A 25597-nucleotide genomic window follows, 5' to 3' on the forward strand; every position below is an offset into this window, starting at 1 on the left:
AGACATGAAAAAAGGAAAATTTATAAAAAATTCAAACACAATAAAAAATTATTTTCAAACTATAGAAACTATAACAATTGAAAAACAAAATAAGAAAATAAAAAATGTAGAAAAACACAAAAAATTTTAGAAAAACACAGAAATTACAAATAAATAACAAAAAATACAGGAAAATTTATAGATTGTAGAAAATAGAAAATGTAAACAAACAAAAATTATAAAAAACATTGGAAATTATAACAAAATACTAAAAATGCAAAAAGAAAAAAACAAGAAAATTGAAAACTAAAAAAGACCATTTTTCCTGTAACTCAACATTCAAGGGTAATTTGGTCATGGAAATTGTTATTTATGCTGACATAGACACCTCTAGACCTGTTCATGGGCCGGGCTTCGGGCTTGACTTATACTATGTTGGGCTCGGGCTTCGGGTTGGGCTCCATTCAAAATTTGGCAAAAGAAGGCCCGAGCCCGGTCCATGAATTGGTCTAGACACCTCTATTAAGAAGCATTAACGATGCACTAACAGAAGGTGAGTTTTGGAAAATAAAAATTTATTGACATGGTGAGTTTTAGACATTTTAAAAAGTTGCGGTGAGTTTAAGGAAAATGTTAAAATCTGATGGTGAGTTTTAGAAAATTTCCCTTTTTATTATTTTTCTTATACACTTATACAGTATTAACCAGATCGTATTAAAGAACATAAGACCAACTTGGTATGGTTCTAACTCCATCAGTCCAATTTGATAAAAATTCACAAGAAAGTCTTGACTATGAAGTTTACACTAACTTGATAGAAATTTATAACTTGATGATGCAAATTGTTGGTCCCTTGACTAACTTATAATTTGTATGGTTCAATTAATACTATATAAGTTTCTATGAAAAAAAAATGAGGGAGGGAGCGGGAGAAAGATTGAGGGAGAATGAGAGATCTAGAGAGATCTAGAGAGAGAAACAAAGATTTTGATTTGGCTGTAGACCAAAGATGAGAGAGTAGGAGAGAAAAGGGAGTGGGAGATCGATAGGTAGAGGGAGTGGGAGAGACAAGGGGAGCGGGAGATCGAGAGATAGATGTTTTGATTTTTGGTATAATTTTTTTGTTGTGTCTAGATGGATTAAGAGTCCTATGTTGGCAACATCCACATAAACCTTCATTGATATGGCGGGGGGTTTTTATAATTTGAAATGTACAAACAACCGGCTATAATTTTCCCTTTTTTTTTTTCTATTAATGATGTTTAGACCTTTTTTATGGTTACGCATTATAGGATAATGTGAGCTTCCATGGTTACGCATGTCCATAAGCATTGCTATCAATGGGTCGGGTCTGATCTAGGTCAAGTAGATCCGTCCTATATATATATATATGTATATTTGTGTGTGTGTGTTATTCCTTTAGATATTATGTTAACATACATATAAATAATATAAATTATATATAATCAACCCAAAACAACCAAAACCAATCCGAATACAATTATAAACGAGAATTTGGGACAAAATATCAAAAATCATAACCGAGCCAATTATAATCAGTAGTTCAGTACATACATTGTTTGAATTCAGTTTTGGGTTTGCTTGACCCATTGACAGTCCTACTTGGAAGGAGGCCTTCGTGGAAGGAGCAAGGTTTATGCTATGTTTGGTGAATAAGAGGTTGTTCAAAGAAGTACTTGTTGCACAAGTACTTTTTAGAAGTGTTTCTTTTAACAACCATTTAAGGTTGTTTGGTGATCCACTTGCCAAATCACTTATTATGTTTTTAAGCATTTATTGAGTGGAGATGTTTGATGAACAACTTTTCCCACAAATGTTTATATTAACATAAATGACATTTTTAGCCCTCACTTAACCTAAAAGTAAATCTGTGAATACAGAAAATGAGAGTTTTAGACTTAAAAAAAACTCAAGAATTTCAAATCAAAGAAAAACTTCACAAAAGCACAGAAAAGGGCAAAACAAACAGGTCAACCAGTCGTTTTTCCTCATTGTTGATCGCCATCAGTGGACCTACAACTGAAGACGCGGCTCCCTGCTTTGTTGTGTTTGAATGGGAGGAAAGGGAATAAAACCCTCGTGTGGGGGATTTTAAGTATTAAAAAAATTAACGGGGGCTGATCCATCATCACATTTGATTGGAAGAAGCACTTCTATAATAAGTGCTGAAAAAAAACGTTAAGATAAATATTTTAAGAAATGCTTCTTTAAAAAAAAAATATATACTTCCTCACTATTTTAGCAAACACATATAATCAGCATGTAACAGAAACGGCCAAGCATTTTTCGGGGGAGGGGTTGGGAGTAGCCGAGTGGGACTGCCCGACTGGGGAAGCCAGCAGAGAAACGAGAAGGTGAGTGAGAGAAGAGATGTTACAGTTTCCGGCGTTCATGACACAATACCCGGTGGCTACAAGCATGATCCCATCCTCCGTTCTTCTGCCATCACAATGGCCCCATCCGCAAAGCGACGAAATCCTCTTAGCGATGGAGGAGTCTGATCTCGAAGACAAGGTTAATTCTCTTGCCAATTTTTCTTTTTAAATTATTGGTATTTCACCGTTCTAGGGCTAACTTTCGGACAAGAATCCAACACCTCTTTCTCTGTTTTAGTGCTGTTGTGCGAAATTAGGGATCCGATTGTCATATAAGAGGTTCAATTGCATCGTTGTCACTCTATTTTAAGTTGTGCTTTCCTTGGCGTTTCAGCAGGCACCCTGACTGCTATTTTTCTTTTCTTTTCCATTTTTTTCTTGAACTTTGAAGATCACTTTATCTCTGTCATTTGTCTAACTGGAATGGAATTAATTAATAATATTCTGAGTTAAATCAATTCCATCAAGTTGGTTGCGATTTCTAAGTCAGAAAATACCATGACCCGCAACGATCATGCCTCTCTTTCCTTCTAAAAATAGAATACTCGCCAAACAGTGGTATACTGGTATCTATCTCCAAAGATCTCCTTCGAGTGGAAGCTTGAAGATATATTATATCTACCCTTTTCAGTCATGTTGCTGAAATACATAGTGTGCCTTGCCCCGTCTGATACACCTCAATCCTTCATCAGTTGTAGCCTTATAGGTTAGTAGCCTGCGTGATTAGCTTCTTGTCTCACTCCTACATTTTATTTTTTCATTTTCTGTCCTTCAAAGCATTGAATCTGTCAAATATGGGTGATTTTAATTTTGTTGTTTTTTTTGCTAATGTGGCATCTGTTTTTGTTTTAAAAAATAATAAATAATGGATATTAGTGAACACCCTCTAAATTTCTACGACCTCAGAATATCCTTGATTAGAAAAAGTTTAATTTAATGAAGTTAGCAGAAGTTAACTGCCACCACCACAAAAAATGGATACCATTGTCCGTAGCATATTCCCATTTGAATTGCTTAAAGATAATAGGATTAGTGGTAAACATTAATAAGCTCCAACTTCTTAGAACCATTGGGCTCCTAGTATCAAAGAGGAGCTCATCAAGGATGTGATATTTTCTCCACTTACATACTCGTGAGGAAGTGTGATACTTTATTACATTTCCAGGTGTTTATGTACAGTTGGGGTTGCAAGTAGACAAAATAGAAAGCTTATCTAGTTCAATTTACAGAATCTAGAACTGTATTAATTATTATCTAAGAAGAATGTTTGTTGCCTCCAAATAAAATTTTATGTTAACACTTACATCACTGTGGACCTGGTGACAACTGGAGATCATTTATTGTGCCTAGCGATGACTGTGATCCAATTTCAAAAGTTTGATCATGTGGAGAAGTAAGATGAAACAATGTACATCTATAGCTTGTTTATATAAGTGAAAGATATTTCTGGCAACCTAGTGAGACAAGTAGGATGTAAGCCATTTTATTTCCTGTCACATATGCTATGGGAAGGCGCCAATTGCATTTAGTTGCATTTTGGGATAAATTTATCAGTATATCAAAACATTGATGCGAAACTACTCTTGTTACTGGAAAGATGGTGTCATTAGTTTCCACACACACACACACATGCTATAGGAAGGCGCCAATTGCATTTAGTTGCATTTTGAGATAAATTTATCAGTATATCAAAACATTGATGAGAAACTACTATTGTTACTGGAAAGATGGTGTCATTAATTTCCACACACAACACACACACACACACACATGCTATAGGAAGGCGCCAATCACATTTAGTTGCATTTTGAGATAAATTTATCAGTATATCAAAACATTGATGAGAAACTACTCTTGTTACTGGAAAGATGGTGCCATTAGTTTCCACACACACACACACACACACACTATAATTCCTGGACTCTGGCATGAGGAGTCGTTTAGGAGATCTTCTGGTCAAGAGGATCCATTAACTTGAGATGAAGTGAAATTTTTTTATTTAGTTGTTGAGTTGAACTGATGGCAGATAGCAATGATTGTTTCATTCAACATGCATATTTTTTTTTGAACTTCCAATTGATTTACATGTTTTATTAATGGGATTTTTTTTTGATGTATTGAGTAATAAGGTTTGCTTGAGGGCCCCTTATCCTTCTTCATAGAAGTCTCTGATCAGTGATAGGACAAGATCCATTATTTTTTTTTTAATATCTAAGGAATTCCTTGGTTCAGACTGAAGTAGTGTAACAGGATCATTATGAAACTGTTTGTGATCTTTTTTCTGTTTGCAAGGATCCAACTGGAGCACCTTCTACATTTAATAACAACGCTGCTTCTTTTCTTATGTTATGGAGGTGGGTAGGCCTTTTAATTTCATAGGGAACCACTGGTTCAAGTGATAGCTTCTGAGTTCTTCCCCCTAAAAGAAAAGTAACACACACACACACAATCCAATTTTCATATTTTCAAGTCATGGTTTGCACCATTATGAAAATTTTTGTGGGAACTGCCAGCTGAACTATAAAAGATCTACCAACAAATTATCAAAAGAAAATGTGTTCTTAGTTAAGCCACACTGAAGTCCTTTGTCAGGAATAGAATCTTCATTTAGTTGGGCCGTATTCATGCCCTTTTTCCTGTCTGTTTGTTGGAAGGACTTTAGAAATTAATCTGGTCAATATTCAATTATATGGATCCTCTTTTTTTGTTTTGCAGTACAACGAAATAAAAAAGGCAAATAATAACCTTGTTGTGATTGGGAAAATAACTGTTGACAATGACAAAGAAGACTTGGATAATGATGCGGATGATGATGATGCTGATAATGCAGAGGAGTCAGAAGGTGATGACTTTGAGCAGGAAACTGGTTAAGTGAAGTAGTAACATGGGTTGATCACCATGCAACATCTGAAGTTAATTCTTGTATTTGAGTTACTGATTTTCATTATGCATAGGAATTTCTGTTAAATATTTGCCTTCTTCTTCTTTGCCAAGGCGATATGTGAGGTTTGAAGTTTGAAGAACTGTATTATAATATCCATTTGTGTTAAACTTCTATTGCACCATGGGGAACCTTTACATGAGTAAATATCAGCAGAAATTTCACCATAGTTTGTTATCAGTTATTGCCATAGGCCTAATGAAGGGGCCCGGGTTTCCAAAACAAGAACTAAAAATACAAGAAAGTGTCATTGAAATATTGAAGCTTCAACACCTTATTGTAAGTATTCTTTCTATGAAACCTTGTTTAGACACTTCATCAGCATGCTAAAAGAAAGTGTCATTGTAAGTGTTGAAGTGTTGTCATGTCGACCCGTCATTGTTGCGCTTGCGCCTTCCTTATAACCATGTTTATCACTTCCTATTCCCTTGTTTTCGTTATTTTTCAGGTCCGACTTATGAGCAAATGTAAAAAAAAAAATGATAATCAAGCTATTATTCAACCATTTTACCTAGATATGTCAAGGAAACAACTTGATATGGCATCGGATATGGCATCAATGATTTTACTTGGGGCGTTGACGAGATCACAAGTAGGCTCAAATTGTTTCATGTGGTTGTTATATATCTCTTTGGTTGGAGTTGAGGTCAATTGAGTACGTTCTAAAACCCTATCAAATTGATCTGACACCACACATCTCGTTATGAAACTGAGACCCATTATAAAAGCAGAACGGTAGGGTGTTGGAATGTAATTAATTGGCAGAAGATCTAAATTTCTGTAGGCCTTGATTTTTTATGTTATACCTTGGGATAAGGTGGAAAACATGACTTGAGCATTCCATCCGAAATATGGTGGTGGTGTACACCTCCTTCAGGAATCAGGAGATGCGTCAAATCTTATTTTGGTCAGTTTCAATTCGTGTTAGTAGAGAGACGTATTAGCTATGTAGCATGCTCCAGGAATTCGAACATGTCAAACCTTCATATATTGCACTGGTTTGATTGTGGGCCTCGTCTCGTGGCTGTTTGGATTTTTTTTTTTTTTTTGAAAGATAAACTTAGCTATATTATAATAACGAGACATTTACAAAGTTTTTTACATCTGTTCTCTCGAGGGAGATAAGGCAAAAAGAAGTTATCCTGTCCACCAGATTTCGCTAATTGCGCTACTTTAGGAGATTGTAGCTTCTATTTACAAAACAAAAAGAAATAGAAGAAAAATTGGAGCAAAATCTCTTGGTTTGAAACAAAAGCCCATGGCATGACCAAAATAGACGACTCCGGATCTCCTGCCCATAAGAAATCTATCCAAAACATACTATCCCCGTGCATTAGGAACATTTTCTCATGTATAATACTATGCCGGAGGATGAGAAGTTCTCCATATGTGATATGTGTATGCGATGTTATGTGGGTGAATATAGACAGAGTTCTTGTGGATAGGAGAGAGTGGACTGCTGGTTAACATGTGAATAATCACTTTCTGAGACTCCAAACATACAATAAGATTTGAGGGAGCCAAAAAAGTGACATTTTGAAGTGCCTGCAAAATCACAAATAATTCAGCAGCGTCAACAGAAGAAACAGAATTCATCATTCCTCCGCAAATACCTATACAATCAAGGGTTGGGGAACAAATAACAATACCAAAAGAAAAGGATTGGTTAGAACATTTCCCAGCATCCGTAAAAATGATTAAATCTGATGAGCCACGAATATGTAGCTGGAATTAATTTTGGCAAGGGCTCATTAGCCTGAATCGTAGTGGTAGAAAGTTGCTGTATCTTAAGGAAAAGGAAAATATATATTATTAATTAGTAAAATGGTATGAGGATAGCAAGTCCTATTCCTGAAACATTTTTCGTTACCAGCATACAAGATATAATAGAAAGCAACAGCATCCCAACTTAACACATCAAGTATCAAAGATTTGGTAGCTAAGGAACCAATAAGAGAGTATGGACACAGTCAATCCAAGAGTTATTAAAAAGTGTAAGAAGATTAATATTCCGTGGTGCAGCAAACAGGACTAATCTAGCAAAATCGCATTCAAGGAACAGATGCTTGGCAGTTTCTAACTGTTGATAACAAAAAAACACAGTACTGATCCTGGGGGTCCAGAGAGAGTTGGGTTTTTATAGGGAGATAATTAAAAGTTAATCTCCACAGAAAGAGCTGATGTCTTGGGGGGTATGGGGAGCTTCCATATCCAGCGGATACAGGTTTTGTGTGAGTCAGAAATGTTAGATAATAAAGGTTGTTGTAGGACTGCATAAGCAATTTTCCAAGAGAAAACACCAGTATGACTTGGAAGCCAGATCCATCGCAAAGTACTTTCTGCTGGAAAATTTTGACTATTGCGAATTACCAGGAGTTCCTCAGGTGTAACAGAATTTCCAAGTAAATCTTCATTCCATATACCTGAAGAAATAACTTGATGCAGCTGTAACTGCTTAAGCTGAGGAGAGACCGGTTGGGAAATAAAACGAAAGGAATGATTAGAATAGATCCATGGTACTTGATCCAGAGGTTCAGTGCTATTAGTAGAAACTAGATACCCAGGTTCCATTCTTAAAGTTTTTATTTCTGGGGCAACGGATATCCAAAAGCAGGAACTTGATTTGGAAATAAAATGAGGAAAAATACTCCGATTTTTCAACTATTTGGACTTCCAAATTTGTGGCTGTTTAGATCTGTTTCGTCCCAAAATATGGGGATATGAACTTATATCAAATGAATAAAAAGACTCTAATCCCTCTGTCATTTATTCATTATTTTACAACTGGTTATTCCTTACAGTTTCTATCGTTCTTGTTTCTCCGTAAGTTAAGGAACTCATCTGGTATATATGCTTTACCCACTGCCCATCCTAAACCTCTCGCTGGTCATTATAGATACTTTTTCTCATTATATTGCAGTCTAGTGTTGAGTTAAATACTGCAAAAACATTCATATCTGTCGGGGTCTTTTGCTTTTGGTACGAGGAACAACCATTGATGGTGTCATATGCCAATTTGTATGGCATGACAAAAAAGGTTTTGGTGCATATCTAGTCCTTACATTTTAAGGAGTATAGATAATTGGGAAACAGATTTGCTAGTTTGCATTGATGTGGGAACGGTTTGTGGGTAGATCTGAGCTCGTTTCTTTGATGAAAACCTTGCATACCCATATTCGATACAAGTAGGCTCATTTAGGATTTTTTTTTTTTTTTTTTAATTTATGGTTTGTTTTCCGTCATAAATTTTTATTGGTTTTCTGAATGTGTAATCCCAAATCCCCACCTATGGTACAGAGCTCTTTTCTGTCAAATGTGAATTCCCCCATCGGTCAATGTTCCCAACTGTATAAAACTATAAAATCTTATGAGATGGAGGATTTTTTTTTTTTTTTTCAATACCAATATTGCTTTACAGACTGCATATACAGGTTTGGGGTCTTTCCCGGTTCCCCAAATAAGGCAACTTTTCTTCTAGAATCAACAGCTACAATGTTTTCTTGCTGATTACAAACGCAAGAGAAAAGGATAAAATACTTAAACTACACCTAAGTTTTACAAAATGGTCTTAAAACTTGTCCTATTCATTCTATTGTTCGAAAAATCACTTAAAGCATCCCTATGTTTTTTTGACAATCGACAAATTCTTTCCTTGTCATGCTACGGAACTTATATAATATTTTTAAATTCTAAAATTACCCTTTTATGATAAAAAATACTATTGGGCCTTGGCTGAGATGTTGATATTCCCTCATTTTTATTCAAAATTTTAAAATAAAATTCAACAAAACTGTTTTAGGTCCAACATTGGATTCTTCCTCACTATCTTTCAAACTTGAATTTGATCCACAAAAAAACTCCCCATTTGTTTCTTGATTCGATACCGGTCATGATTCCCCACCCACTTTTTAATTGTGAGCTTAGTTGAAACTGGAACTCAAGATTTGTAGCCTCAGGAGAGAGCGGAAGACCAACCAGGTTCATCACCGTTCCACAACTTCCCTCGTCATCAAATAGACTCTTTTACCAATGGCGCTCTTTGACACCCCCCCCCCCCCCCCCAAAAAAAAAAAAACTATATGGGCCGGATAAAATTCTGAAAATATGATAAAAAAATATTGTTAATTAGCACATACGATTCCCATCTTCATAAGAAATCAAAATGTACTCGTTCACAGTTAAGTAATCTGTCGTTGTATATTTTAGTAATTGGAAGATTGCAGTGCGTGCAATCAACATTCACATCCTCATCCTCATCTTATGGATACAGATAACTAAATTCTCCCAATTGGGCTTTTCTTCAAAATTGGGAACAACATTTTCTTGTGGTTTTCTAAATGACTTAGTTGTTATATGTGTTTATTATATGATCTTGTCACTTTTTCATTCCTTAAATATTTTATTAATTAGTTAATTACTTTGGATTGCATTTAATTTACTATTCTATAATGCTAAAAATGGAGAGAGAGAGAGAGAGAGAGAGTTTAATGTATATTGTTGCATTAAAGTAGAGAAATGGATTCAACCTCTTTTGTTAAATTCAATAAAATGGTAAAACTATGCAAAGGTATTTTTCTCCCAACCCATTTTGCCCTTTCTTTACCCATTCTTGAGGCTGGATTCACATTTTGAATCTAAGAAAGGACTTGGTTGAAAAAGGACATTGCATATAAGAACAATGGAGGGGAAAATTAACGGCAAGAGAAGAATTTGTCAATTGTCAAAAAGCTTAGGATACTTTAAGTGATTTTCCAAACAGGTAAGTTCTAATCTATTTCATAAAACTTGGGGGGATGCAACCAGTAAATGATGACTTTTTTGCAACAGAGTAAAGGACTTAAACTTTGACGCGTTCCTTTGCGCGGGGGGTAATGGTGTAACAAAATTTTTACAAGCTTCCTTTATATTATATGGTCGATGTTGGAGGTTCATAGTTTATAGGAGGCATTCTTCGTATCAAGTGTAGTAGTTCAGTCTTATGGTAATACTATCATTAGACCCGATCAAGACTCATGGACTGCCCTCCCACTTTTGCATCTTGAAGGGAGGGGTAACCCAACATTTTTGTCATTAGGATTCTACTTCCTGATGCATTGGGGTTTGTTGGTACTCATTCAATCAGATGATAAAAATCTAAAATGATCACTAGTTGCTCAAGATCTAGAACGAGACAATCAGATCTGGCTAGTGGTTATTGAAGAAGCTTGGACGAGGAACCACCATTCAGGCAATCAAAATTAGTGACTTCCCTCCTCACCTGTGCCTCGAAGAGTAGAGTAGAATTATGAAGAAGAGTTTTCGCTAAAATTGAGGTCTTCTGTTCCTTGTACCTACCTATCATTGTCGTCCCACCCTGATCAATTTGTACCAACTTGACTGTTCCATGTAATAAGAGTAAATTCAGATGCCTGAAATATCTCCTCCCTCCCTCCTCCCACCTCCCACCGGTGAAATTTAATTGGCGCTTCCAATATTTCTGTCTAGTTGGGGCTTATAAACGATGCGACACCCTGGCCTTAGAGTAAATTCAGATGCCTGAAATATTTCTGTCTAGTTGGTGGTTCCAAGCAAGTTGCATGGTTCGAAGCAAACTTTACTGGGTACCCGCCATATCCATATATAGTCAAGGCACAGGCACTAGGGCTAATGCTATGGGTAAGTTATGACAAAGACGACTGATGGAGCATTGGTTTCTGATGATAGTTGGAATGGCTGACTTTGTGTGTGTCCATTATTTATGGGGTTAACGTTGAAAGTTGAAAAGAGACACCACCAACGGGGTAGATTTGGAATTTAGATGATAGAGGGTTGTCAGAAGTTAGGACGGAGGAGGACATGGTGGCCTTCGTTGCAGTTGCAGACATCGATCGTTACTCTTGTTCTTGTATATCACCCAGTTGGGGGACCACCGATATGGCGAAATCGATAGGGCGCTCAACCGTCCAAACCACATATAAAAATATCCCCATGCGAGAGAGGACCTATTTTCTCCCTTGTAATGTTGTACGTCAATACATACAGATGTATTGATTCTGGTCTTCTATTTTTTTTTTTGGAGGAGAGGGGGTGTGGAGAGAAGAACAGCCCTGTTTTCTGGACGATGGAATTGCTTCTTTCTCAGTTCTCCCTTTGACCCTTTCTCTTGCTAAGAAAGCATCAATTCTCACTGTGTGTCTGTGTCGTACTGTCAATCCCCACTTTAGATAATATTCCTAGGACGGATCCCATTATCCTGGGTACGTACAACGTAATGGATTTTCGTTAATCAACTGAACAGCAGGATCCACCTCCGAGGAACCTGCCAAAGCAAGTTAGGTGAAGGACGATCAACAAGCAGAGGCTATTTGTGTTTCTCGATTGGAAGGGATTTTACCCCCCATTCAGAATCAATCAAATCTTAGTCTTCGATATAAATAAATTCCTCCTCAATTAGTTTGTTGACTCTGTTCCACTTTCATTCTTTAAGTTAATCTCTGTTTCTCTTTCTCTCTGTATTCAGATTAATGGGATCATGAATTTAAAGAATTAATATTATGAGTCCTTGTGCGACTGTTCTTTTCCCTCTCGTTATTGGACCATCGCTCTCGTCCTCTCAAGTCCAAGAGTCCGCTTATCTCTTTTGAGCAGGACCTTCATATCCACTTGGCTTTCGTGAATTAAACAGCTGTCATCCTGATCATTACTGAAGAGACGGAGCGTTGGATAATAGAGAGGGGGGAGTTTATCCATACATTCATCTTATTGGCGTTGTTTTCTTCACTTTTCAAATCAAATTTCTTAAATTCTGCCTTCTCATCTCCCAAAACTTTCGAAATATCAGGCCTCGCCTCTTGGGAGAAGAATTAGCCAAACCAATCACCCTCTTACACCCTTCTTTTTTCTTCCTATGAAGTATGAACTTACCAAATATTCCCATTTTTTTCTCCAATTTGAGTTCTCTCTCTTAATCTCTTTGTATTTTTAACATCACCGTGACCGTGCCATATCACTTTTCTTGGATCCGGTGAAATACGTGTACACCAACAACGCAACTTAGCGAGTGGGCCAGAGTCCCAGATATGAATTATGAACCTATAAAGTGTAAAGGGATATAAAATCTAGCAAAAATTAAAAAAAGAAAGTATCACCGAATTTCTTACAAGTCTTATCTTTTGCTTGCCATCATGGCATCATCGTCATCCATCCATCCATTCAGGGCTTCAACTAGCCAGTGTACCGACTCCTCCATCTCATATCATAGTCCTGCAAAATTCAATAGCACAAAAAAATTATAAAAAAAAAGGGTCAGAATAATTAGAAGGAGCGTGAGATGAGACGTGCCACATCACAACACATTTATCAAAACACACATCAAAAATATTTTAAAGACAAACGTGTCAAACGGAGAATCTCACCGACACGTGTTAGACAAAGAGAAGTGCAGAAATCAAGAGGTGAATGACTGGGAAGTCAGAACCAACGGTGTACGTGGCATATACTGCACACGAATGCAAATGGACACCTGCCTTTCCGCTCAATTGTAATAAACGACCAACGACGTTTCATCATTCATGGAACCCTAACGGCGAGATTTGCGCCAAGGATAACGGAAATTGTTCTGGAACAGTGGCGCCAAACCCAAATAATGAATGAAGAAGAAGAAAACCACCATCAAATTGGGACTGAAAATGCATTAATGGCCTCGGATTCGAAAATCCTTTTTAACGATTTACAGTCCAATTACATCAAATAACTTCTTCGGTTCCCGGTTCCTTTTCCTCTTCATCTGGTAGGTCTTCTTCATATCTTTCAAAGAACTTTTTTTTTTTTTTCTGTACGTGTTTTAATTCTGTTTTATTTTTTTATTTTTTACTTTTTCTTTTGTCTTGCCTTTGTTAGGACTATTGCCAGTGATTTCCATTGTGTACAAGGTAGATACCGCCGTGGTTTCCTTGAGCATGGTAGCAATAATAATGGTGTTTTCCCACGGGTTTCTCTAGGTAGACGGGAAATCCCAACGGTGTATTACAAATGTGATGGACGCATCGATCAATCACCATGGTTGGAGTAGGCGAGTAAGAGCCAGCGACCGAGTTCAATGATTTCGATGCTGCCCTAGCCTCGAAACTGGAGGTGGTGGAGGAGCTCGCCGACGGAGGTGGTGATATTTGTTTGATGGATTTGGGCGGCGATAGGAAGGCTCTGATCTTTAGATGAGGACGAGACGACGCGCCTCTGTCTCGGTTCGTGCTGGCTCGATCGTACTCCTCGATGAGATTGGCGAGATCCTCGTCCGAGGTAACTGAAACCAAGGCATCTAGATCCTCGTTCGGCAACTGACATCTCAGACTCACTGAGGATCCACACAACTCACCCAGCTTCACCAAGAGTTCTGTGTGCAAATAATCCAAACATCTCACTCAAAATATACAAATACAATCCCTCCAAACCATTTTCTCTTTTTGATTAAACCAAAAGTAAAAAAAAAAAAAATCAAATCGAAATTTATCTAAACCAAAAGGGAGAAAAGATAAAGGGTGAATAGAATGAAATGAATTAAACGAACGAACCTGAAAATGGGGTGGAACGATCAACGGCAAGAACCCTGGTTTCTCCACCGACGTAACGGAGCTTGCCGTCTGGGAAACGGGGAAGAATCTTGCCACCATAGCTACAGAGGTATTTAACGGTGTCATGATTATGGTTGACATTGGCTGCTTTGACGGCGACGTCGTTGGATTCCAGAGACGCTCCGACCATGCTTTTCGTGTTCTGGGTACGAGAGAAAAGATTGGGTCCAGTTGAGGTTACAACTTAAAGAGAAAGGTTTTTACGAGTTGAGAATACGAAAGAGACATAGGAGAGAAGGCGAGGAGGAAACCAATGCTCGGACTGCGCCTTCAAGCCTCTTCTTGGCACCCTCTGTCCCTTATTTATAGAGTTTTGAAGCGGGGGTGGGAGTAAACCGTAAAGAAAGACTTAACGCCGGCTACCTTCTAGGAATTAGGAACCAACCCCACACGGAATGGAAGCGGGTTAAAAGTTAAAACTTGAGAAGAAAACTCGTTAAGAAGAGAAATCCACATCAGGCGGTCAGGAGAAGTGGTCACCGCTTCCAAAGCATATTCTTTTATCTACGACGAGTGGGGTGGCCCACCGATCATCCCTGAATCCTGACCGCTCAAATCGTAGGCTTATTAGCTTTCACTCAGTCAATGATTTTGTGCCCGTTCAAGCAAGTCGACGGACCAAGGTCAAGGTCTATTGTCTATGTCTTGTGGAGATTCGGAAGGTAGAAGGAGCATAGTTCTCAATAATCCGGCGAGACAGTGTATTATTACTTCCATTTGAAAACAATTGAATTCTGAATACTTCTAGCAACTGCCTTTGTCAAGTGGTTAACTGTGTACACCCACCAGAATTCGCAGATTTCAGAGAGGAAACGAAAAAAAGAAAAAAGGTAGAATGCAGGAAAATTATTATAGGCAGTAGCAGTAGCAGTAATGTGTCACAGCCTATAAATCAAGAGATTTTCGTATTTGTGAAGAAAAGTATTTTATTTATTTAAGACTAGAAAGAAAAAAGGAAAAATTATAGCCCATCGTATTTCACGAAATAACGAGAATGACACAATATCTTCGTCTTTACATTGGCTTCACGCCCAGGCCATAAAAAGTTAAATAAAAAATATTTTTCATTATATGCATGTAATCTTTTGCTAGTTAAAACTAATTTTTATTCATTTTGTAAGAGATATGGATTGTAAAAGAACACTTCTACCAAAAACCAAACCCACCCCTTTAACTTAAGTTAATTTTTCTACCAGAAAATTTTCAGTTAGCCAACACCCAGACCCAGGTGGGTCGGATTAAGAATGAATTACCTGATGGAGATTGGAGAGAGATAGAATACCTGGGTTGGGTATTGGATGTTGACGAGATGCGTTTACTGTGCAAAGACAGATCTCTTTTAGGTTATAAAGCTTAACCTCGGAGGGAGGATGGATATCGATGCACTCATACTCATAAACACTTTTTTAAATAAGAAGCCAATTTTTTTTCAGGGTGCTTTGCGTTCCACTTCCTGCATGTTTCGATATGGTGCTACGTAGCACACAAAACAAACACTCGGACCACAGATTAACCCGTTCAAACTTAAAATTCAACAGATTGAGAAAGAAAACGGCCAGACACCCATATATATATATATATATATATATATCTTTGTAAATCGTCTCCTCCCAATTCAACAACGACTTGCAATTTTGGACTGGCCTTCCCCTTCCACACCGTGGGCCGGAGATACAAACTAAACTTATCTTTGCTCCCTGCAACCCACCCCTTGCCATCACAAATTTTTATGGCGAAGCCATACCCACGAGGCCACGACTCGTATTCACAATTTCATGCCCAGCTGCTGGCAGAAGAAAATCTCATTGTGAGGCAGGGGGGACGGGCATGGGACCCAACTTTAGTGACTTTACCATTGGGGCCCTACCTTTCCTACCGATGTCAAGATCCAATTTAATTGTAACAATGCCTTCACTCGGCCTTCTTAATTGCGTGGAATCGTTCTACTTGTTGCCGATATTTTTCTTAGGCCGTGTCGTGTTTACACCGGGGGGTTCTTCTTCTTCTTCACGACTTCACCCCCTTACAAACTACCCAAGGCTGAAGAAGTGAAGATACAAATATCAACACACAGTACGCTGGGAATAGGTTTAAAGAAAGAACCAGGCTTCTTTCAATTTGTAATGTAGCATATGATATTTATTTTTTTGGTGGATATATCAATTAAAATAAGGCAAGGCAAATTAGATGAAGATGCGAAATGGGCCCCCTATTTGGGTGAGTGTGTATAATCTATCCGTCTCCGGCCAAGTCTCAACTTAAAGTTCCCCTGTATTATGTATATTTTAATTAATTTATTCAAGGGGTGGAGAGTGGGAGAGGGAGAGCATATCCGCCTTTTATCTCCTTATCCTCTTTGGGAGGGGAATAATGCAGACCAGACCACTACTCTTGGCTTGTCTCCAGTGTCCAGTCACAAACATGGATGATGATAATGCGTGTATATATATATGTATGGATCATAAAAACAAATAAACAGTCATGTCATGTGATAAGGTCCCCCAAAGAGCAAAAGTTATTAAAATGAACCAAAACTCTATTTTTCCCAATTATCATCTCTCTAATCTTCAATTTAATCCCTTTTCCTGTATCCGGATATGCGCGGCGGTTAATAATCCTATCCCATCTTCAATCTGCTCATCACACTTGGCGTGGACCCGTGTAGACACTTGTGAGAGTTTTGGAACACGCAACCATACAAGTTGGGAGGTGTTGGACTTGGAGGGTCGGCTGTCCTTTTGTGAGATTTCATGAGGCTTCAATTCAGTCGTGTCAACTGCTTGGCCAAAGAAGAGAAGCGACGGCCATATCTGTTAATTAATTTGACTTGGGAGTTGGGAGAGGGACACCCATAGTGGATTAGTCATTAGTGGGTGATGGGGACCTTGATCAAACCTTAATTAACAAAGGTTTTACAACACAACACAATTACCAAAGCCTTTTCCTAAACGTTTGGTATCAATCCGTGTCTCGTCCGGCAAGGGTTGGGAATTGGGTTCTGAGTCTGACCCCCCATCAGGCCATCACCCTCTACTAATAGAAACCGCATTACTTCAATCGCAAGAAATTGTATTTACGTTAGAAGCTCAAATTCCGTATTTAATTTATCACCTTCCGAGTTCCGACTACGTAATATATTCCCGATGCTTATTAGTTTTCAAAGCCTGCATTATCGGAGCTTATAATGGCGAAATTAAATGTGTGAGAGAGACTGAAAAAAGGGGAAACCAGAAATCTTGAGGATAATATTCGAAAATCGGTGTCAAGTAGAGAGCGGTATCCACCTATTGCTACATACGCTCAGCTCACCATGTACCGCACCCTATCTGAGACGGAACGCCTCTGCCATTACTGTTGGGGTGGAGCCAGCTGGTGCTAGCAACTAGATCGGTTAGAAGGTGGGTCCCCTGGTTGAGAAGAGGCCACCTGACGGTTGAAGCAATAAGCGTTAATCGGCCATGGGATCAGGTCAGGTGGAGGTGGGCATGAATCATTAGACAAGTGGGTCGTCACCTAAACAGTGTTGGGGGAACGCATCTGGTACTACTTTATTAAACTTGTGATTAATTCAATATTTCCAATCAGAGAGAGAGAGAGAGAGAGAGGGAATGAGATACTTTAATTCGCCGTAGAGATGGGAGAAGGAGAACGATTCTTCCAAGTTCCAATTTCAATCCATTGCGATATGTGAAATAGGTGGGTGACCGAGTGGCACAAAAGAATATCCTATCTTTGTATCATTTGAAAGGTTGGGCCTGGGCCCACTACAAAGACCAGAGAAACTATAGTCACCCCTCCACTCCACCTCTCTCCTCCTCGCGTTTTCTTTGTATAAATGAATCCAAACACTAATTAAACTAAAGGGTGAGAAAGAGATTAGGAGAATGTGGTCATCTATCTTTGTTAGAAGTAGTCTCTGATTTTGGGGTGTTGAAAGTCAAATTTGCAAGGAATGAAATGGTCAACGATTCAACAAAGAGGGAACTTCTTCTTCAAAGATGTTTTCAGCCAACGATTCAACGACGGACTTCCCAACTTCTCCATGCCTTAATTTCGATGCTGAAAATTCGGAGTCTGCTGCTTTCCAACTTAAAGAAAGAGAAAGTGGAGGTGGTGGTGGAGGAGGAGGGGAGGGGGTATAAAAAAAGAGAAAATGATGTTAGCTAGCTAGTAACATGGATGGTATCTCCCTATCCTTGAGCAAAAAAGCAAAAAGGCAAAAAAGGTTCCCTTGTCAAAATCATTGACATAAGCTTTATTCGGCCATATATGTTGGGAAGACGATGTAGCCCTCCCATAAGATGGGGAACACTTTAACTGCTCACTCTGAGAGAGAGAGAGAGGGAACAAGGTCAGCCTAGCCTCTATATTCCATCTTGTATTGCAGTTTAATTACCTCCATATCTGATAACCCTTTGGTGATCCCATGCATGTGACAGATTTCCTAATGTCTTTTAACTTAGAAATTCTGATAAATTCTTCGAATTTTGTCACGGAGCAAAGTCGGTTCTCGTATGAAACATGTGCATGGCGATGGAGTGGAGAACAAACTGAAACTACAAGAGTAAGGCTTAATTTCGCCGCTTGAGGCTTTCGGTATGAAACTCATGCCAATAACAAAAGCCGAGAGTAGTACACGTCACGTTTTTTTCCTCCCACCTCTAATTCTAGGGTAATAGTTGAGTTATTATGTCCATCCATTTTGTGGTGTAATTTTGCTTTCCTCCCTTTCGAAATTCTAATTTGTTTGGATGTAAATAGTAAGACAAAAAAAAAAAGTTCTCATCAACAAAGATATATAACAAAAAAGTTTCGTCCCAATGCAGTGCGGTGAGGAGGGGAAACTCAGATGACCCTGAAACTTCTTTATGTTGTAACCAGATTCTCAGGAGTACTCCCTTGCGATACCTTCTAAATTTATTTCATTGTTCATGTTTTCATTGGCTGTTTAATTCTTTCAAAAAAGAAAAACATACTGGCTGTCGTAAGGGAGTCCTACGGCCTTTGCCTTTTAAGAAATGCACCCGAGGCAAATCAAACGTAAATTTATATTTTGGTTCAATTTTGCAGACGTTTGATACGGTTGGTTAGATTTCAGCCTAAAAATTCGTATTTGGGCACATTACAACCAAATGCAATACAAATTTCTCAAAGCATTTTCAACCTACGTTTTAATCAAATTTGCATTTTAATTGATACATATGCTTTTAGCACTTTTTACCAAATGCAAAAAATATAAAAAAGGTGGATGATACAAGCTTTGTAAAGAGGGGATATATTGAAATTCAACATTGTGGATAGATGGCACAAAATCACTTTGGGTAGGTAGGTACAATGTTGTAAGAACGGTAAATGAGCACTAAAAAATTTTTAGACACCTGCCCCTTAAAATATTCTCAGCCTATCCTTAAAAAAATTAATATTCACTTTTGATACTTGTCAAAATATTTATGAAATGCCCCTTTAACGTATTTATTTGTTGTACCTACTAGATCCGGTCCAGCACAAAATGTGATGTGCTGAGCATCAGACTCGGTTATGTTGTTGAGTTAGGGTATGTGTCTCTTTTGCAAGTATTTCAAAGGAAAGGTTACAAGCTTTGTAAAGAGGGGAATTCATTTAATGTGGGCGATAAAAAATATAATAAGTCCATGTGATGTAGCTGTTGGAAGTTGCACAAAGAGTGGTGTATTTTGAAACTTTTCTTCATAGCATAAATCAAAATGGAGAAAGCATTCTAAAATTTCATAGCCACCTAAAAAACATACTAGGCACAGTTTTCAATGCTTTGCTATGCTCGGGATAAATTACAAACCACGTGGGATAAGCCGACCCATGTATCACAAAAACAGATGTACGCGATCACTACCTTGTATTTGGTTCGAGTGACTATTTGATCTCAAAATTTAAAATGCGATAATCTATCACTTGAATTTTAAAAAATACGATAATATATATATATATATATATATATATATATATATATATATATATATAATATATATCATATAATTTTTTGTATAATTTAAAATTTTTGGAAATGCTCTTAAAAATAAAATCACTATCACTGTTCATCATTCTCTTCAGAGACATTCAAAATCCTAAAAGCTTACGACAGAGCTATAAAACCTTAATTACTTCACTCGATCTCCAAGTCCCAGCTCTGAAATCTGGACTTTCCATGGATAACTACTCCTCCTCTTATTTGGATTCCGTTAACTCCTCGCCGCGATCACGAGAGATCAACTGCGAGAATTGCAGTTACCCTTCATGTTTGCAGCTGCTACTTCTGTTCATTTCCACTTTTCTTCTAACAACAACAGAAGGAAAAGAGGATTCTCCCTTCACGGCGCTCTTGGGTCAGTTCCGTGCTGACAAATATAAACAAGCTCATCCCAGCCGGTGGTCGCCAAAAGCCCCTCCACAAGAGGCGCCCACTGCAAACTCAGTGTGATTATCATACCTCCCAACAAGTGCGTCTTCCACCCGGTAATCCCACAAGCAAAAGATGATCGTATGAAGCGCCTTCACGAACGCGGGAAGTAGTTGACATATTCTTCCCTACTCGATCAATCTCTTGGATTCCCTCTTGGATTAAAAGTTATATTCCCTCTCTTTGGACTTGAACGCAAGGTACGAATGAGAAGAAACATGGGATTCCCTCTATTTTAGGGGTGACCATTCGATTTATAAATCCAAAATTTAAAAATCGAATTAAAACTGAAATTTAGAAAAACCAAAATAACCGAAACCAAAATTTTTGGTTCGGTTTTTGGTTATTACGATTAAAACTGAATTTTAATAATATATACTTTATTATATATATTATATGTTATAAATTATATATTATATATTATATATTACACATAATAATAAAAAGTTTAGTTAATTCAGTTAACCGAAATTCTAACTCTTAAAAACTGAAACTGAAAACCAAATTAATTTAATCAATTTAATCAAAAACTAAAAAATCGAACAAAAAAAAAATCGAAACCAAAATTTTCAGTTCAGTTTTTCGGTTTTAACCGAAGAGTGCTCACACCTACTCTATTTGGAATTTTGCTTTAGTCAATATTAGGGGTGCAAATGGATCGGATCCAATTCTATTTGGTCGAATTCGGATCACCCCTATTTGGATCTTCAGATTGGATAATATGATCTGAGAATTATCCAATCCAATGTATATTATATATTTATAAATATAAATATATAATACATAATTACCTATATGTTATTTATTTATTTATAAATATACTTTTTATATTATATTTTTATAAATTTGTTATATTATTTATTTTTTATAAAAAACATGTATATATATGATGAAAATAATTAAGAAATACTTGTATATTTTGTTTTTACTTTATTTAAATTAGTACATATATTTTTCTTTTAATAATTTATTAATTTTTAAAGAAAACAAGTCAGATCGGATCAGATCCGAAAATCCAACTTACTGATAGGATTCGAATTCAAATTGAGTCCTATCAAATCTGATCGGATCCAATATGAACAATATCAATAATACCCTGATTTGAATTCGATCCAATACGTTTGCATCCCTAGTCAATATGTCATTGTGGTACAATAGGGATGGACTGGTTCGAAGTTATAAACAACAAAAAGACCACCACCCAATATGCGTTCGTAAATGTTTTGGTTTTCTAGGGATCAGTCTTTGCAAAACCGCCACCTTAATATTCTCTATGGCGGCAGTCTTAAAGACCGTTGACTCTAAATCCATATCGGACTGGATGGTCGGACCGAAAAAGCTGGGAACCAGTCACCAGATCGGTTCCGTTTTCCTCCAAAACTGCTTCCCCCCATCCCCCCCCCCCCCCCCAAAATCGTTGATTTTAGTCAACAAACTGTTGAACCGACCAGTTGATCGTTCGATCGGTTTTGACCGTTTTTCAATTTTTTTATTTTTTGTCAGAACGGATCGATCGTTCGGATTAAACATTTGAACCGTTCGAACCAATAACTGGACCCCTGACCAGTTCGGTCACCGGTTCGTTTTTAAAAACCATGGTAGTAAGGTTATTTTTCATCATAGAAAAAACTATGAATCAGAAATACAAAAGCAAATTAATAAGTAGCAGACGCATAGAATTAATTAAAGGACCAAATTTAGGCTGCATTTGGCATTACTTATTTTAAAGACTTCTCTCCTTACTTTTAAAATTCAATATTTATAGAACATTTTAATTAAAAAAAAAGAGATAAATCTTTAAAATAAGAAATGCCAAATGCAACCTTAACTTAACGTGGTTCAGTAATGCATGCATGCCTATGTGCATTAGTGAACCCCGTAAGATTGAAGAATGCCTCTAACAGTGTCAGCTGGCCGCGGCACCACTCATCCACTAAAGCATCATCTGTTCAATGGACAGAGGTACTTTACGTTTTTTTTTTTTTTTTTTTTTTCAGCCTAAAAGGACTGAAAAGTCACGCTCTAACCGTAGAAGAGTTCTCCTTATTGTAAGGCCCCATTTGCTTTTCTATAAGTTATTTATCTAGGTAAATGTAATTATATGAGTAAGTTTTTCTTAGAAACACTTATCCAGGTAATTGTATTTATACATGTTCTTTTATTTCTCATTTAAATATGACAATGACCAGTTTAACCATAAAAATTGATTATTAAAAAAGACATTTTTGTCCTATTCAAGTTTTAACAACTTTTACCTTAAGTGGGAAAGCTATTTATCCACCTAGAAGATGGGTATCACTTACCTACCCAGAAAAATAAACTTTTCCTGGTCTTCACATAAATCTAAAAAAAGAATATAAAATTTTTAGTCAAAAAGAACCGAAATTCCATTGACAAACTTTCCTCCCTCTCTCAATCCAAAAAAAAAATACCCCCTAATAATAATAAATTCAAAAAAGAGATAGTAGAGAGTAATCGTTAAACAACTTATTAATCAGGAAGTGATGATGACACAGCATGGGCCAGGTAGCTGTGGCAACAAGTCCGGGGAGCGAATGTTTGTGATGGATGCTTATTTGGGTGGAAATCTTGTTTGGTAAGACTTAAAAAAAAGAAAGAAAGAAAGAAATATTTGTGGTTCCACCTTTCACGTGGATTCTTTCAGGGAAAGCATTGGGAATTAGACTTACATGTACATCTCACCATGCATTAGGAAAAAGTTCCCAATGCATGGTAAGCACCGGAAGAAAGTTAGGTGTAAGGCGTAATGGGGAAGGACATCACCCAGACCCAGGAGCGATCAAACCTTGTCTGCCTTTTGCCAAGAAACCAACCATCTCGCAACTCTTGTCTGCTAATTACTCAGAACTAATTAAGATACGAGAATATTAATGGAACGTGCACTTTTCTAGCTTTCTTATCACTTTTATATATATGAACCAGGTTTCAACAGAGGGTGTGAGGTGCCGGCCCTTGAACCACTAATATAAATACTATGTGTCTCTTGCATGTAATATGATCTGACCCAGCCATTTGAATATATTGGACCCCACCTAACCATCCAGTTGACACCCATCATATTTTTAGAATTCTATTGTTATTATTCGTCTTTTTGTAAGCATATATATATATATATATATTAATTAAATCCGCTGACTAATTAGAGCTACCGCAGTAGCTAGGTTCAGGGTCTTTTACCATATACAACATATGGCAGCTTATTATATATTGCTGTCATGACGAGAGGGCACCCAAGATCCTATTGCAGATGCATGGGAAATTAAAGAAATTGAATTACAACTTATTAATCCCTGTCATTAATTTGTTTGTTACGTAAGACTATTGATTACAGCGGAAGGAAATTCTTTTTTTTTTTAATTATTGATATGTTGTCTGTACATGTTGAACGCTAGTCCAAGTTTGTTAAATTTGTAAATTGTAATGCACTAAAATATCCAAGTCTTTGAAAGGTGAAAGGAAGATCTTGTTTCATAAGCATTTTGAAAACTCAGAACTCGGCTTAATTTACTTGGCTTCATTTCCTTCAACTTGACCGAGTTTGATAACCACATCCCAAGTTGATTATGCAAATTGTCATTGTGATAATGTAGAAACTTATATATATATATATATATATATATATATATAAAAAAAAATTAGATTCCAAATTTGAAAACTAAAAACGCAATTCTTGGAATAAGTATAATTCAATTCCAGCACAGTTTTGTCTTACGAAGAAATTTCCTTCAACTTGTTATCTCAATCCACCAAATCCCATGTCAATTTTGGACTTTGGAGTGAAACTATTAGTAATAATCGATGAAGGGGTTCATTTATTGCTGCACCATGCACCATATAAAAGGAAATAAGAAGCTTAACACATTAAACTTGAATATTATGGCATACATCAACCCAACAAATTACTTTTAAGCCAACATACACCGTTGATCCAAAAGCCCATAGGCAGCCACTGCGGACTACCATTATTAATTTCCAAAACTAATTTATTATATTTGAGACAATTCATCGGAGACATTTCTAATTAAGGGGTTATTCGGTACTGTGGTTCAAATAAGTGTGAATTATTTTAATTCATTGGATCCCATTGTGGTATGGTTGAAACCAAACCACACTTCGTTAAGGCATTTTGCATATTGATGGGATAGTGTGAATGCTTTGTTAGACAAACTTTTGAATAAAGTATTTTAAAAATTTATTACTAAACTTTACAAAAATGGTTATTTCTACTTATATTGAATCAGTCCAGGAAATTCAATTCATTCTATACTGTGTAGTGAACTGAACTATGCCTCAAATGAATGACTTTTGCAAGGTTGTGTGACTTGAAATCAAATGATTTTTACTATTTACAGAACGAGCCATGCCTAAAATCAAATGATTTTTACTATTTACATCAGTCAAAAACAAAAATATATTCTTGAACTCTGTTTTTGGAACCAACAAAATATTGGTTCTTAGAATAAAAACAAAATTTTTAGTATAGAAATTATATGATTCATGAAACATGATGTTGAATAATGAGATGAAAACATGTTTTTGAAACCAGATCAAGAACATATTTTTTGTTTAAGTTTTAGAAACAAGAAATACATGCACAACCGAGAAAATGGTTTTTGTGTTTTTATTTTAAGAAACAATATATTTTCAAACAAAATGATTTTGATTTATTTTTAAAACCAGCAACAAGAAAAACAATTGGTGTTGTAAAATGGCCCCCTAAATTAAACCATTGATGTTGTAGACCATCTGCTAAAAACTAAATCAGATGCCCCTAACCATCAAATAAATCGATGGTTTCTTCAAATAAAACATGCAGCGATTCCATAGTCCAGCTCTTAAATCAATAAATTGTCTGGCCACATCAGAACCAGAAACAGTAAGTGTATATGTGGCTTGGCCTATTTAATATCTTCAAAGGAAAATACACATTTCTAACCAGATGTTTATAATAATATTGGGCTTATAAGTAACTCATCGGACCTAACAAAATATGATGGCTCCACCCGAGTTATGAATGGGCCACATTTAGGCTTGATACTGGACATGGGCTTCCTATCTACAGGAGCAGTCCTTGAGACAGCACGGCCATGGATCATGGATGTATGCCAAAATCAGATTTGTTCAAGTTTGCTTAAATTTTCATTAACAAACGTCGTTTAGTAGTTAATCTTCACCTCAACAATACTTTGAATTTCCAATAATTTGCATTTGCTTTCAA

The 25597-nt window shown here is 36.8% G+C and overlaps 2 protein-coding genes across 3 annotated transcripts; one reads left to right on the forward strand and one right to left on the reverse strand.

The window, feature by feature from the left end:
* The first annotated feature begins 2248 nt into the window (after positions 1 to 2248).
* Positions 2249 to 5485, forward strand: LOC104591495 (transcription termination factor). The gene is made up of 2 exons (XM_010250338.3): positions 2249 to 2514; positions 5091 to 5485. The coding sequence occupies exons 1-2, from the start codon at positions 2371 to 2373 to the stop codon at positions 5244 to 5246; spliced, it is 300 nt and encodes a 99-aa protein (XP_010248640.1). The 5' UTR covers positions 2249 to 2370; the 3' UTR covers positions 5247 to 5485.
* A 6864-nt stretch (positions 5486 to 12349) lies between these two features.
* Positions 12350 to 14275, reverse strand: LOC104591494 (uncharacterized). Of its 2 annotated transcripts, XM_019196718.2 has the most exons (4): positions 13866 to 14275; positions 12711 to 13687; positions 12456 to 12558; positions 12350 to 12387 (listed from the first exon to the last, which is right to left on the reverse strand). In XM_019196718.2, the coding sequence occupies exons 1-2, from the start codon at positions 14053 to 14055 to the stop codon at positions 13197 to 13199; spliced, it is 681 nt and encodes a 226-aa protein (XP_019052263.1). In that variant the 5' UTR covers positions 14056 to 14275; the 3' UTR covers positions 12350 to 12387; positions 12456 to 12558; positions 12711 to 13196. The 2 variants fall into 2 exon arrangements, with proteins under 2 accessions (XP_019052263.1, XP_010248639.1); XM_010250337.3 differs by having other exon boundaries at positions 12350 to 12558.
* Positions 14276 to 25597: the final 11322 nt, after the last annotated feature.

This window comes from Nelumbo nucifera, chromosome 4 (genome assembly GCF_055504915.1).
Source record: "Nelumbo nucifera cultivar China Antique chromosome 4, China Antique-T2T, whole genome shotgun sequence".
In the NCBI taxonomy this organism is placed as follows: Eukaryota; Viridiplantae; Streptophyta; class Magnoliopsida; order Proteales; family Nelumbonaceae; genus Nelumbo; species Nelumbo nucifera.